The sequence below is a fragment of the Nanorana parkeri genome, unplaced genomic scaffold, assembly GCF_000935625.1.
Source record: "Nanorana parkeri isolate BGI_ZX_2015 unplaced genomic scaffold, ASM93562v1 scaffold53, whole genome shotgun sequence".
NCBI lineage: Eukaryota > Metazoa > Chordata > Amphibia > Anura > Dicroglossidae > Nanorana > Nanorana parkeri.
This window is the reverse complement of record NW_017306321.1, coordinates 1,464,584-1,480,291: the sequence shown is the minus strand read 5'-3', so window position 1 is coordinate 1,480,291 and position 15,708 is coordinate 1,464,584. Positions and strand designations below refer to the sequence as shown.

Sequence of the window (15,708 nt, the reverse complement as noted above, 5' to 3'; positions counted from 1 at the left end):
TTCTGTTAAAATTGAGAACTGCAGTGTGACCACATAATAAAAATGTCCGTCTGAGAGCCCGCATTAAAAGTCAGACTTGGTTTTCCAAGGAATGCAAACTAGTCCCAAGTCTGAATAGTCACGCTGCAGTAACGGTATTGAAAGCCAATAGATTAGGTGAAATATAAATGATTGTGCTACTTAATATATATGCTGCCTAATACCTGGTAAGTGGTGCAAGCTTTGGTCATCAATCTCACAAAACCTGTCACTTTACATGCGTTACAGCCGTGGTTACTTGTATACCGCTACATGTCTGCATTTTCTCATCTAAAACAACTTTTTGAGCATCAACACTCAGGGAGGGCGAATATGCAAATCGCAACTTCTGGTAACACTGGTCTTCCCCTTCCCTCACTTCTCCGTCATCCCATAACTGTGGTGGGTGGTCTCCATGATCACTAGTGAGGGATGGGAGGCAATGTGCTTGCAAAGTCGGCATTGACATAAGAAAACAACTTTAGGGCTCTTTGGGCATTTATCCAGCAAACACATCCACACGCCTTTTTAATGGGTTTGGTAACAAGTTTAGCAGGTATGGACATTGGATTTAGCTTGCTACATATTTCATACAAATCATTGACTCACCGAGAGTTATGCAAGAACAAAAGTGGCTCAACATTTCCTGCTACCCTAAGCAATCACCCTCCTGAGTACTGAAGCAAAAGATGTCAACTTTAAAAACAAGAAAGTCAGGAAATCACCAGCACTCAGTAGTAAAGATAAATATGTCCCTTTTATTGGACAGAAAGCGTCACAGACATCCGATTGGTTTATTTGGATGTCTGTGATGCTTTCTGTCCAATAAAAGGGACATATTTATCTTTAGTACTGAGTGCTGGTGATTACCTGACTTTCCTGTGTTTGCACGGCGCCATCCGTGGTAATTCATCACTGCGAGCACCACTTTTTTTCTTATCTGGCCGGGACTGCTGTGGGGAGTGCGGAGGGTCTCTCCATCGACTTACAACTTTAAAAAAAAGTCAGCAATGACAGATGCCATATTATCATGACAGGCTCCCTTTAAAAGAAACCCGTGTTACAACCCTGCACAGCCCCAAATGTACAGTAGGCACCTTCCCTCTTATCTACGGCTGCAGGACGTACAAAGATTCTAGGCAACTAATGACTATACACTGATGGTCAATACTTGCAGACAGTTAGGCACAGCCCTTGCCCATATGACAGTGCTTGGGCTGGCTGCTCAGACACGGATGAGGCAGTGTGAGAGGACAGAGAGATGCTCACTTGTCCTGTCCCCACCCCTCCCCCCCCCATATCCGGACGTACTGGGATTTTCAGGGAGGCTGTAGCACGGCGATGGAGGAAGAACGAAGAAGAATTAAGGCATTGGAGCCTGCCATATACCGGAGGATGTTGAGGGCAATGTCAGATAGATACTTTTTGTGGCACTTTATTGCAACCACTTATTTTAAACTAGTGTGATAGACTATGTTGATGGATTGTTCCTCCCTACAAAAAGTGTTGCAAGCTGCTCCTCTATCCAGCAGGTCTCACACTTAAGTTGTTGCACAAAAGGGACGTTTGGACTGGGGAGGCAGGGGAGACAGGGGAGGCCGAGCCGACAGCTTTTTCTCCATTCAGAGTGGCTTCTAACAGATTAGACAGCAGGGAAAGCATCTCCGCTATGTAACCTGTCACGGACAGAGAGCCACCTGGTAATTACAAGCACTCTTTATCCGGCTTTTGACAGCTATGTTACATTACACAGAAGCGGGCTTCCCCACGCCTGAGAGTAACCTAACCTAGTGAGGCCAGAGCTAAAAACAGCCTATGACTTGGAGTCAGAGACTTAAGCTCTGTGGATGGTTTGGACCAAAGACAAAGCGCCAGGGGTGGCCTCACCTGCCACAGACCTCATTGCACGTCCCTGCTGCACAACATAACTAAACAGAAATGCCCCTAGTTCAACCACAGTAACCTCCTAAATACTTTTAAGATGCAGGTTAAACACTGGTGGGAGTAATAGTAGTATTTAACAAGACTGTCAAACACAAACCCTAAGGGCTTGTGTCGCAAGCATTAGCATTTGTTTTCCTCAGAACTGCTTCTCTCCCTATATAGGTCAATGGGAATGCAAAAGTAGCTTGAAGCAGGCGGAGGCTGCTCAGAAGGAGGTCAAATGCACTTGTCAATGAACGGTGACGATCTCTGAAAGCATCTCAAATCTGGGCTGAATACACCTGAAAGCAAGCTGCATTTATTTATCTACACAAGCCCCACACAGGCCCTTAAAAGGAGAACTATGGGGTCAGTGCTTTTCCCCATAGTTCTCCTTAGGGTAACGGGAGGACACAAACTAGCGTCCTCCCGCCACCCTAAGCTCAGTATACCGCGAGCTACAGCTCGTGGTATACTGAGACGTCGCAGCGGATCCCGACATCGACGTCGAGATCCGCCCAGCTGCGTGAGTGACAGCTGGCTCTGCCTATCTAGAGGCAGAGCCAGCTGCACCCGCCCCCTCCCCCATCCGTTCCGCCAGTCAGCGCTGGCAGATCGGGGCGGGGAGAGGGGAATCCAGCCCCTCCCCTTGTCACGGCAGAGAGCCGTTACAGGATCTAGAGGTGAGCGAACCCGGTATGTGTTCGCTCACCTCCCGATCTACTGAGCCGACCTGTGACAGTCTCATTGTCACAGGTCGGCTAGAACTATGAGGTGAGTGGAAATCACTCACCTCATAGTTCTCCTTTAAACCGTCACTTGGCTTCTAGTGTAAAAATCAGGCTCCTGATCACCACCTGATCACCACATATCTCCATCCAGCTTTGACTTCGCTGTCCTATTATCAAACCATTTTACTCTTCTGCTGAAACCAACAATCTTTCTCTGTGCATTATCTCGGAGAAATGTACAGGAACAAGAACTGCCGTCACTCAACGTGTAGAGGTTTTATCCTCAATATGTTAATATCTTTCCACTTATGTAAAGACAACTGTTCAGTGATTTACACCCCAACATCATTGATGGATTACCATAAGAGATACTGCCATAGATACCTATTCATTTCTATGAGCGACGCTGTGGGGTAATGAGCTGAGGGTTGCAAATGAATGAACAGCCTCTCTTCAAGAACAGAAAGCGTGTTCTCTCCTGGATAATGGATCATACATTTTGCTTTAAGCCATGAGTGTCTGTATGAGTAAAAGTCTGCAGACCGTTTGTCAGAAGCGCATGCACAGGCCTGGCATATGCTAGGAAGAACCTGAGGAGCTTTGAGCCAGTGAGGAAGAAGCATTCTGAGCGATGGTGGAGATGTGTAAGAGGCACCCCCTGTATCCAGAAAGTACAGAACCTCGCAGTGTAAAGCAGTATAAAAACTTAGCAGTCTTGTAAGCATCCATCTTTTCACACTTGCCTCATAAAAATTAGTATAAAAGCATCAAAAACAAGCCGCCAAAACAGGTGGATAAGTACAGTCTGTTCACAGTGCTTCTCAGATCTTTGATAAAAAGGAAAAAAAACTAAAAAAAGTAAGCGCTACATCATCAGTCTCAGTGGTTTATAGCACCGATCTCTGATGGAGTCTGGACTAAGACTCCCTGAAGGGTTCTGTGGTTTTCTGCAGTCTCTGGACCAGAACAGCATTGTGCAGGTGGGCTTCCTGGATGGTGATGGTCTCATCTAAGATGTCACACAGAGGGAAAGAGGTGGCCAATTTAAAGGGCAGCTTCTCAGACTTACAGGGCACGGACTCCAGGAATTGCCGCACGTCACTGATCCTGCAAGAGACAAAATCATTTTATAACCAACAGATCGGAAATTTGCAAAGCTCAAACTTCTGTTAGGCCTTGTTCACACCAAGCGCGTTCCAGGAGCAGAGCAGTTACAGACCGGATCAAAACTGCGTCCAATGTATTCCTATGGTATTTTGGGCTCTAGTTCACATCGAAGCGTGCAGTTCCAGAGCATGTAAAAAAAACTGCAGCAAGCCCTATTTTACCTGCTCTGGAACGCATGCAAACGCATCAAAACACATGCAAGTGCCTGAAATGCACTCAAAGCCCATGTTAAACTAAAAAGAAAAAAAAAATTAAGGCCTGGAACGCATCAAAAACGCGCCACAACCCACTGCACTGCGTGTGCAGAAACCTGACCGGATCTGCATTTGGTGTGAACAAGGCCTTACATCTTTACTACTTTGGCCATTGCAAAGAATCCCGTTTAATTCTGATGTCACCAGACAGAATCTCTCCACAGATGGCAGCAAAAGTACTTTTTATTACAGAGGGAAAGGGTAGATCCTCGGCCATGATTTTAGAGACATTTCTGTAACCATGGTGGTCACTGGGACAGGAAATGAGGGGAAATCTTCAAAATGGACACCCAGACAAAGGATATATAGATATATATGTAAATAAAATATATATAAATTGTTTTTATTTAATGCAAGAAAATGGACACACACACACACACAATAAAGTCAAGGCAACAACTGGACTTGCTGTATTTTTCTGGAAGATGTTTCACTGGTCATCAAACTAGCTATCTCTATTCAGAATGGATGCAAGGCCCATTCTGAATTGAGAAAGCTGGTCGGATGACCAGCAAAAGGTCTTCAAGAAAAATACAGCTGCCTTGATTTATTATTTTTACAGATACGACGTGACCTGGATGAATGAGAATCTTCACAGACATACTACAACTACTGTTGACTAATTTTTGTTCCTCACCTCGCAGGCCTTCCTTCGGTAACCCCAAAACAGTATTTGCACAAACGTTCCCTTAGTAATATTGGTAAAATGATTCCTAACATTTGAGCCATTTGGCAGCTTTTGCAACTTACAAAAGAAAAAAATAAACCGATGACTATATACTACACAAACACCAAAGCATTTTCAGATGTCTGCAGAACAAGTCAGGCACGTTTGCTGGCCTCATACACACAGAGACCTTTATTGGGAAAGCAAATGATTCGCTGTGCTGGAAATTTTCAGAAAATTCTGCATTGCCCTTTGCCATGGCAGATCTGTGGGCCTTTAGCCATTTGCTGACAGGTTGGCAATTTTGACATGACGGTCATGGCTGATCGGGAGAATTATAATTGTGAAATACAGAGATTTACAATGGCCCAACTTGCTCCAAATCAGGAGAAATGGCACCACAAATTTAAGTGGATTATTAAAATCATCTTTCAGTAGTAAACTGTAAATGAATCTCAATGCCGCTACATAGAAGCATGTATGAAAATGAACCTAGTTTGTTGGCTGATTACTACATGGAGCTTTTCACTGTGCACTTGCCTGTAACAGAAGGGGACTGAGGAGGAACCACAAACATCCCATCTGCCCCCCTGGCCATCAGGTTATCTATGGTTCCTATTCCCCCATAACCAATGCTTCAGTAAAACCCAAGGTATATCTTGATTAAAGAGACTGCCACTTTGACAATACTAAAAAGGTGTTGACAGGTAAGTGCAAGTCCCCAGGAGGTGCACATATCTACAGCAGCATTCAGAATCCTACGTTTTGTCCAAGTGCCAGGCATTCTGATTGGGCAAGCTAATCCTCTCCCTCCTTCCAACTGGCCACTGAGGCAGCTCATTATAGTGATTGGCCAATAAGAATCGGTGGGGGCAAGGCTTAACAGAAAGCTCCGACTCTACCTAGAAGTGTCAAAGCTTTGCCTGATCGCAATGGCCTAACATTTGGGCGAAGCGAAGAATACTGAAAGCTGCTGCAGGTATGTACAGACATCTAGGTGCCTGCGCTTTATATCTCTCATCAGCTTTCAGTATTCTTAAAAGTGACAGATTCTCTTTAAAAAGAACTGTGACAGCAGAGCTACTGTGGTTGGCTCTGCTCCAATCAATGATCCCCAAGGCACTCCATCCTGTTTCACCATTTAATAGTTTAGTAGACTGGGATTGTAGAAACGGGTGAGATTTCTCTGCAGAGCATAACACTGCTTTAACCTCTTCATGATCAGAGGTAATTGAAGCCTAGATACCCAGACCAAAATTTTGCAGCACCATAAGCCAGGGTTAACTTGACTAGAACTAATGTGGATACCTATATTATTTTTTCAGGACATATACGGCTCTAGTTTCACACATGGTTTATTATTTTGACAATCTTCAGGCTACAGAAGCATCTGCAGGCTGAAGGTTGATTATTTATGAATTCACCTCCAACAAGTAGGTGATCACGCCACTATGATTGGTTCCCGATTATTTGTGCGGACCAAGGCTGTCCGCTAGCAGCTGCTACCCATCAAAGGGAGAACGCAGGGTAATGTCTTGCACGGGATGATCTAAAGATTGCGGGACAGAGATGCTGGAACATAAAAAATGTTGGATGATTTTTAGCTGCACGATCTGGCCATTTGCTTCCATGTTCCGCCAGAGTAGTTCAACTTTAAAAGAGAACTTAAGCCAAACCTTTTCTTTTTTTGGCTCTAGATATCTTTTGGTCACAGGAAGACATTTACTAGTGTATTCCTGTGACCCAAACTACTACCCAAGCTACCGTCTGCTATATGCCGACAGTGCAGAGCTATGCTGCAGCTGGGAAGCTCTCAACAATATTGTTGGAACCCATCCTGCTGCCTGATTGACAGCTTCTCTAGCCTCTCTAGAGCCAGAGCCACCTGTGCCCGCCCTCTTCCCTTTCTCTTCCTCCAATGAGTGCTGCAGGAACAGAGAGGGGAGGGAGGAATCTCTGCAGGGAGTGATGACTGACAGTCACTGCAGGCAGAAGTTGAAAGCTGAATGATCAGCGGTTTGTGATCGCTCAGTGTTGCACGCCGGCTCAAAATATTTGGCAGCGTGAATTTTACTCTCCCAATACTTAATATATTCTCTTATACCCATATACTAAAAAGCCTGGCTTTGTACTCCGGAGCAGCGTGGCATACCTGTGTGAGGTGTTAACCTTCTGCACAATTCTCTTGCCATCTGCCAGCCAGATCTTGATGTTTGTAGAAGGCTCCAGCTCGTTCAGCTCCATAGTAGGGAAGCTCGGCTCTTCTCCATCTTTGTGGATAACCTTTGGTGTGGCACTGAGAGACGAAGAGACAAAAATTACTATATGCTCAACCAAAACGACCTCTGAAATGTTCGCTCACCGCAGAACTACAGCCGAGAATGACGAGATCAAATAAAAGGCTAATGAAAAGAAAAATCATAAAATCAACTTTCGCTGATACATTCACCTTCATTCCAGAGATTTCTCCCACAGTACTTATTTCTTCTACTAAATGTCCTTAGTCAAATAGCCAGCAACATTCAACCCACTCCCTCTGAGCCCAGTATGCCCTGGACCCGACCCAGCCTGTGACTGAACAGTGGAAGGAGAGCAGTACAGTGATAAGCTCATCTGCCTGTCACTCTGCATTCTCCTCCTATCAGTATGCTTCTGGTCTGCGCATGAACTGACTGTCTGCTTGTACTGCTTCTTCATCATACACTCCAGCCCTGCTGTACAGGTTCTACAAGAGGCTAATACCAGGTTAAATGTCAGGTACTTGCACTGCTTGCATTAAAAATAACAGTATGTATTCATTTTTACAGAGGTTTACTAATTTGTGTCCTTCATATCAGCCGAGAGCTATTTTTTTATATTGATTCCACTGAGTAATTAACCTCCCTGGCGTTATGATTTTTTTCATGTCATTTTTCGGTATTTTTTCGTTTTGTTTTTATATCCCGCCGGTTCCGCCCCCCTGCGACGCGTACGTTCGCAAGCGACGGAACCCGGAAGACGGCATCGGCCGCAGAACACAGCGCGGCTCGAGGGACAAGGTAAGTATATGCAATGCGGCTTTCCCGAGAGTAGCTTGGGGTTACCGCTTATGGTATGGAAAAGTAACCCCGAGCTACACTCGGGAATACCGCCAGGGAGGTTAAAACCTACATCTATTTCTGGCAGCACAGCTGTATGATCACACATACATTTCACTGGCAATAAGGAAAACCACCCCACTACCATAGCCAGTCCCAGTGTTATGGATTGTGCATACTGCTCCAATCAGAAGCTGCTCTCTGACTCCATAACCAGCCATTAAAAAACAAAATGGATTCTTGTGTGACCTGCTGATAAAGCCAAATGGTGAAAACATATAAGAAGGTTCCTCTATGGAGGTCACAGTCTGCAATAACCTCTACAAGAGACTCACCTTCCCAGTCTATGGCCCTTCCCAGAGAACAGATCCACTTGCTTCTTCTTCAATGAATACTCTTCACTCTTCCTGTCTTCCACATTTACAGCCACCTCTTCTTTCTCAAATGTCCTCTGAAGCTCTGACGGGAGCTCCCTGAAAAATAAAAAGGGTCAATTCTTTACAATATTGAATACATATCCGTCATTATATTACTGCACATGGACTGTTATATGTCATGTACAAGGCAAACTAGACAATACGCTGTACAGGTCTCACAAGCTACCCGCGTGAGAAAAACTGACACATAAAAGGTGGAATGACTTCACCAAGAGATTAGCTCATTCCCTTCTTGGCCCCGTCAATTACTACAAGTAGGGATGCACAGATACCGGTATTTCGGTATCGAGTACAGATATTTTTACACGCCGATACCAAAAACCCATACCGGAAGTCCCATTAAGGAAGCCAAGCGGCGTGTAAAGACTCGCCACCCGGCTTCCCGATTAGCAGGCAAGCCATCCCCATGCTTCTCGTCACTAGATGAGCAGCTCCGTGCTCCCTCGTCATGAGGTAATGAGGGAGCATGAAGCTGGCTTCCCAGCCAATCAGAACGCCGGGCAGCGAGTCATTACACGCTGCCCGGCTTCCTGATACCGGAAGTATCGGGCTAGGCATCGGAACATTTGGGCGAGTAAATACCCAGCACTAGTATCGGTATTAGTGCATCCCTAATTACAAGACAAGAATGTCATTTTACACAGGACTACTACTTGCATTTCTCCTACATTAGCTGCAGATCGGCCGAGTATAGAGAACACTTCTGGCTAAATGATTCTTCCAATTATTAGCCTGTGACCCCTCGCAGACCTGTAACAAATCACTGGAGAAAGTGTCTTTTCCAGGAGTGAGGAGTTCCCTTCAGATTTGTTGGTTAGGGATTGTTGAAAAGCAAATGAGGCAATAGCTGGAATTGACCCTTCTAATGTGAAAAGAGGAATTGGTATTATAAAGTAAAAGTGTCAGCCATGTACTGGTGCATCATGTTCAATATGGCTGAACTATAGGTCCTAATAGCTGTCAGGCAGAAGCAGCTCATCATCAATACCTCAGACTCTCACATTCCTGGTCCCTCAGCTGCAGCATTAACCACTTGCTGACCGCGGTGTTTACACCCCCTTCCTGTCCCGGCCATTTTTCAGTATTCAGCGCTGCGGTACTTTGGCTGACGTTTATACCGTCATGCAGCGCTGTACTGAAATGAATTTACCCTCTTTGGGGGGATAGATCGAGCTTTCTTTTGGTAGTATTTATTTTTTACTATATTACGGGAAAATTACTGAAAATGTTGATAAAAAAAAAAAAGTTTTTTTGACATTATGTTATAATACAATTATTACCCAATTTTTTGGGTAAAATATAAAAGACGGGGTCACGTCGGGTAAATAAACACCAAACATCTTAAGCTTAAAAATTGCGCGCACCCGCGAAATTGCAAAAAACTACCATACCCAAAATTGACCATAGGCGACGCTTTAAAAGCTTTTACCGCTCATCAGTTTAGTATTAGCAGTGATTGATGGCCCTAGAATTATTGCTCTCACTGCGACGTTCGTGGTGATATGCAACACGTGCGGCGTAATGGGGGCGCAATTGTCGTTTTCGCAGGTATGCGCACCCGACGCATGTTAGCATGTGTATATGTATAGGTGGGGACTTTAAAAAAACATTTTTTTATTTTTTTTTAAGTGTAACTTTACATTATTTTTTTGGGAAACTTTATTTTTTTCACTCAACTTTATTGTTATCACATAGGGGGCTAAGAAACCCCCTTCATGCGATAGATGTGACAGGTCCACTTCATGGAGACATCATCCCCCTGAAGAAGCCGATGCAGAGATCTGCTCCACCAGCTTCTCCCCAGCGTCTGAAGCTGGAGAGTGACACGAGAATGCAGAAGTGATGTAATATACAACACTTCCGCATTCTGACAGCGGAGAGGGGACCGGAGGGAGCTTGTGTACCGATCTCCCTCTGATCCCCAATCAGAGAAGCACCATGCTGGTCCTTGGGTGACCTCTGTACTCTCTCCCCGCCCCTGCTGGGGTTCACTCCCGTGTCATATATGAAGTAGAGGTAAGACCGTCACAGGTTAGTTCACCTTTCTGACCAGGTTTTATGTTACACCATTATTTAGGGTAGAACATATAACATGGTCAGATTGCAACCCCCCGCCGCCCGACACTTACCTGAACCGCAGGGTTCTTCTCTCCGCAGGCCTCCGTTTTATTAAATTGGGTGGCTCCTCCCATACAGCTGCATCATCCGTCCACAGGATGGAAGAACTACAAGTCCCATCTCCCATTGCAGTAGAGGGACTTGTAGTTTCAAAGCAAATACAAGTGTGGTGACATTACCGCACTTGTAGTACATTAACTCTGCCACCCGTCCAGGTTACTGTAGCTCAGCTCAGGTATGGATGGGAGGAACTGTCTGCAGGAGCCAGGGCATTGCACCCACTATCTACTGATCACGGTTGCAATGCTTTACTGGCTTTTATGCAAAAAATAAATGCAGATTTTTTTTTCTTTTATGAAGTGTGCATTATGTTTTTTTCTTCAAAAAAGCGAACTTTCCCTTTAAAGGAGAAGTATGAGGTGAGTGCTTCTCACTCACCTCATAGTGCTAGCCGACCTGTGACAATGAGACTGTCATAGGTCGGCTCAGTAGATCGGGAGGTGAGTGAACATATACCGGCGTTCGCTCACCTCTCGATCCTGTCACGGCTCTCTGGCGTGACAGGGGAGGGGCTGGATTCCCTCCTCCCAGTTCCGATCCGCCAGCGCTGACTGGCGGAACGCACAGGGGAGGGGGCGGGTACAGCTGGCTCTGCCTCTAGATAGGCAGAGCCAGCTGTCACTCACACAGCTGGACGGATCTCGACATCGATGTCAGGATCCGCGCCGGCGTCTCAGTATACCGCGAGCTGCAGCTTGCGATATACTGAGCTTAGGGTAACGGGAGCACGCTAGTTTGTGTCCTCCCGTTACCCTAAGGAGAGCTATGGGGAAAAGCCCTGACCCCATAGTTCTCCTTTAAAGCAGAAAGAGCAGCGAACTACCAGCCTGGTGGGAGAGCGATCCAGGTGGCCAATAAGAAATTAGCAGCCATCTATAGGTCAGTCAGACCAACCCCCTTGCAACCCCCCTGAGCTGCAATGTCAAAATTATGTCATCTACCCAGAATCTCCCCATCTAGCCCACTCATCTGCAAAGCAGAAATTCCCACAGCAAGACTAATCTCACATTTCAGCTGGAATGTTTCAACTTACAAGTCATTTGCACTAAATACATTGAAGTTATAGGTGCTTTTGTCTGTGTACTGGAGTTCTATCACATAAAACATCAGGTTGTGGTCAGTCCAGTTGAGAAGCAAGATGACATTTACAGAGCCAAGTAACAAGTACTTATCACGACAACTACAAACTACACATCAGGCTTCTCTCACCCTTTCCTGACAGAGTCCATGAACTGACGATTTGCAGCATCTGTATAATCCCTGAGTTTACTGTCATTGATTGTAAACCCATTTTTCCACATCCGGATAACAACTTCTGCCTGTGGAGGAAAAAGAAAAGCTAAATGTGAAGTTACAATGATTGCTAGTAGTATGGAGTTCATACAGCTTCTGAATATTTACTGAAGGGTGAAGAGGGGAACCAGAAAATAGCAAATACTACACGACAAATAATTCAAGTGCGCCATCTCTCTAAAGGCTAGGCTCTAGAAAACACCTAAATACACTGATAACTTATGTGGAAGTTCTTTTACTTGTCAAAGGATTTGTACTGCTGTCCAAGGGAAAGGTTAAATCAGGGGTGGGCAAACTCCAGCCCTCAAGCTGTGGTGAAACTACAAATCCTATCTTGCATCTGTCTTTCAGAGCCATGCCTGAGGCTGTGAGAATCTTGCAATGCCTCATTGGGATTTGTAGTTATGCAACAGCTAGAGGGCCAGAGTTTGCCTACCTCTGGGTTAAAAGGAAACTTCGTACTCAGAAAAATGACTAAAGCTGCCATTACGGACTTCTTTCTATTGCCTGGCTGTCTATGGCCTCAATACTTTGATTCACCGATCTGAAACAATGATCAAAGGAAAGGTCAGAGGTCCTGGTCTGCATACTTGGCTTATCAGTACAGGTTTCCTTTAATTGGATCTATAGCCTTTATTATTGTTTTATAGATACATGCAATTGTGATTAGCTTAAAAACACTCTATAAATAAGATGTGCTGGATGGTGTCAGAGCTTACACAGTGGGTTCATGATATCATAGTCCTCATCAAGTGATAGGGTTCAGGTCTGGTCAATGGCCACTCAGGCCAGAGAACTGTATCCGTGGAAGAGGTAGCATGCTCCCTGTTCTCCTTTCAACATGCAGGAAATGATAGACTTACCTACCTGCCATATTAACATTGGCCACAAGATGGCGCTGAAGAGAACATCTACAGTTTAGCATCTTTAGAGGTTTCGTTTTTCTACAGCAAGTTCCCAGCAACCTCCAACAGGAGGGAAGGCAGGTGCATTCTGGGAGTTCAGCCTCCATCTTGGAGCGAAGGAGAGGAGAATCTAATGCCATCCTTGAGCACATGTATGGAGGAAAAACGCCAAATTCCTTTAGGCAGCATCGCTGGTATGGATGTTTCTCTGTATATTTGTAAGCTGACACTGTATTTGCATGTTTCATGTACTGATTGTATGTTTTCATGTTCTTTGTCACCAGTATGACCCCACCCTGTTTTGTTAATAAAGCTTCAAGATTCCATCTAGTCTGGCTTATTGAAGAATAGGAGGGTTTAGCTGCATGTCGAGCTATACAGGTGACAGGGTAACGTGTAGAGGGGACAGAACACTCCCTTACACTTGGAAGTGGCGGTTATTTTGCGGCGGCGGCTCTAAATGAGGGCAAAGGATCACTTTAAGCTCAGCCCCAGAATACATCGCCCCCGACCGACCCGATCACTTTTTCATCATTCTTACACAACTTACCTCATCTCCTGGAGAAGCATTAAGAACGTCAGCGTCTTTCGCTTCTTCAAACATGCTGTTCACAAACGAGTCGCACCTTTTCCGCTCCCCTCCCCTGCTCCTGGAAGCTCTGAAATAAAAAGAACATTCAACATTTTACCTACTTTGGTTCTCACACCTCTACACCACTTATGGACCAGAGCATTTTTTTTTCTACATTTCAACTCTGAGCCTATGTATTAAGTGATAACTTTGTCATTACTGACGACGGGGAAAGAATAAAGGTTTTGCAGTAATCAAATGGTACACATTGCATTCTAGAAATTGTTCTGTTTAACCCTCTCACTGCCGTTATTTTGCATTTTTGTGCACACATGTTGAAATGCACATTTTAGGGCTAGTTCACACCAGATGCAGTCCGTTCAGGTTAGCCGCTGCACAATGCTTTCCAATAGGATTTCTGGTGCTCTGTTCACACCAGTGCAGCCAGTTCCGATGCAGACAGAAAAAAATACTGCTCGTCTCATTTTAGCTGCACCTGATCGCAACGGAATGCAAACGCACTGGAACACACTGGACTGCACCTGAAAGCCCATTTTAAGCTTTAAAAAAAAGCATCAAAATTGCAGCAAACCGCAGCACTGCGCAGATGTCCGCAGTTATGGTGTGAACTAGCCCTTAGGCCTGAAGATTACTTACAATTCCCCCCAGAATTCTACATATTTCCTGAAAGCAGAGACCCTGTTGAATATAATGGTTGCAATTTTTGATGTTGCATGAAATTAGCAACAGTTTATTAAACCCACATTTCCGGTATAAAATACATAGTATTAGTTAATTTTAGTGCACACAAACACAACATATTACCCAATTTGTTTGAAAAATATAAAAGATGAGGGTGCACTGAGTAAATAGATACCAAACATGTCAAGCTCCATCTTGCAGCGGAGGAGAGGAGAATGTCATAGCTGCGTGCCCCCGTGAAATGACAAACTACGGTACCCCAAGCTGTCCGTAGGTGACGATTTAAAAGCCAGTACAGGCCATACGTTTAGATTTAACCATGAATAATGGCCCAGGAATTATTGCTCCCACGCTGGAATACATGACGATATCTAACGTGTGTGGAGCATTAGTATGTGTGTGTCTGCTTGGGTGGGGGCTTTAAGACATTTTTGGGGTATTGTTACATTTTTATTTAACTTAACCTTACTGCTATTATCGGGGGATTGTTAAATATGGGGCACAAGCTTTCATTAAAATAACAATGTTGGGTTTTTACTGCTGCCTGAGTGCCTGCTGGGAAGACTTCCTCTCCCTTCCTATGCTGGAGACAGGTGGTCACTAGGATAGGAAACAAGACATTTTTCTAATACAGACATAGACAACAATAAGGATTAAAGTAAAGCTGGCCACACACGAATATATTTTTTGGTCAACCCGCATGCAGAAGGAAGAAAAAAGAACAGATTCCTCCGTCAACGCTTTGATCGAGGAATCTCCCGCTGTCTTCACTCCCGCTGTCAGAATACCTCAACAGAGCGGGCAGCTGACTGGCTGCCACTCTGTGCGTTCCAAGATTTTCTGACCAGCTGCTTGATTAGCTGATCGAGAGATGCTGGCACCCGCTGAGTGATTTTCAACCAGTTCATCAAGAACTGGCCAAAATTCACATAGTGTATGGCCAGCTTTAGTACATCACCTTATTCATCAACTTCTAGGGAAAACAAGTGGTTTACCATGGCACTGGGGAGGGGTTGCCAATGAAAAGGTTTTCCATCCCCAGAGTCCAGATCTAAAAACCAGGCAGCTGCACGCTGTTATAGTAGAGGATGAATACTTAGCTCTCCAACGGGTGGGGAGTCCAGAAGTCTATCTTTTGCAGAGCTGACACTTCCAGTTGTGTCAGACAGCATGTCCCATGGTGAACATTGTGGTTCCTCCAACTGGCAGCTACATCATTACAGGACTCGGCCAGGGACATGCAGATCTAGCAACACCATGGTATCCAACACTTCCAGATGTGTTCCAGATCGCCACCCGACTGAGGAGGGTATTCATGCTCTTCTATTACAGGGTACAGCAGCCTAGAATATTTAGTGAATTAAAGAGGAACTTTACTCTTATCTTTATTATGACAACAAAGACACCTTTAGAAATGTTTAGCAATGACAATCTACAAACACATACTTCTAGATCATTGCCGGCTTTGTATTCTTTGCAGATCTTATTTCTCTTTTCTTCCCCATTCTTCTCACAGTGACCATTTCTACTAAGGGCAGATTATTATATCTCCTTTACTTCCTGGAACTCGGGCACATGTGACTAGGACATGTGACCATGCACATCATCTCAGGGGAGGCCTTCCCCTGAGATCTTGTGAGATTACAGATGAGATTTCCCAGCAATGCTCTGCTGATGTAACCTTCCCAGGATGCAATGCTTGGGCACATTATATCACTTTTGCCAAAGAGGACCAGGAAGTGAAAAAACAGTAATTGGAAGTAAAACATTTAAAAAAAAAATTAT

General features: G+C 44.7%; 1 protein-coding gene across 1 annotated transcript in view; it reads right to left on the bottom strand.

Moving 5' to 3' along the window:
• Positions 1-3,299: 3,299 nt before the first annotated feature.
• UBXN2A (UBX domain protein 2A) overlaps positions 3,300-15,708 on the bottom strand; it is a 30,684-nt gene continuing 18,275 nt past the window's right edge. Inside the window, exons 3-7 of the mRNA XM_018575442.1 lie at positions 13,201-13,309; positions 11,662-11,771; positions 8,173-8,310; positions 6,913-7,056; positions 3,300-3,779 (exon numbers count right to left, since the gene is read on the bottom strand). Coding sequence (XP_018430944.1) covers positions 3,590-3,779; positions 6,913-7,056; positions 8,173-8,310; positions 11,662-11,771; positions 13,201-13,309 — 691 coding nt within the window. The 3' untranslated portion in view covers positions 3,300-3,589. The remainder of the gene's footprint in view (positions 3,780-6,912; positions 7,057-8,172; positions 8,311-11,661; positions 11,772-13,200; positions 13,310-15,708) is intronic.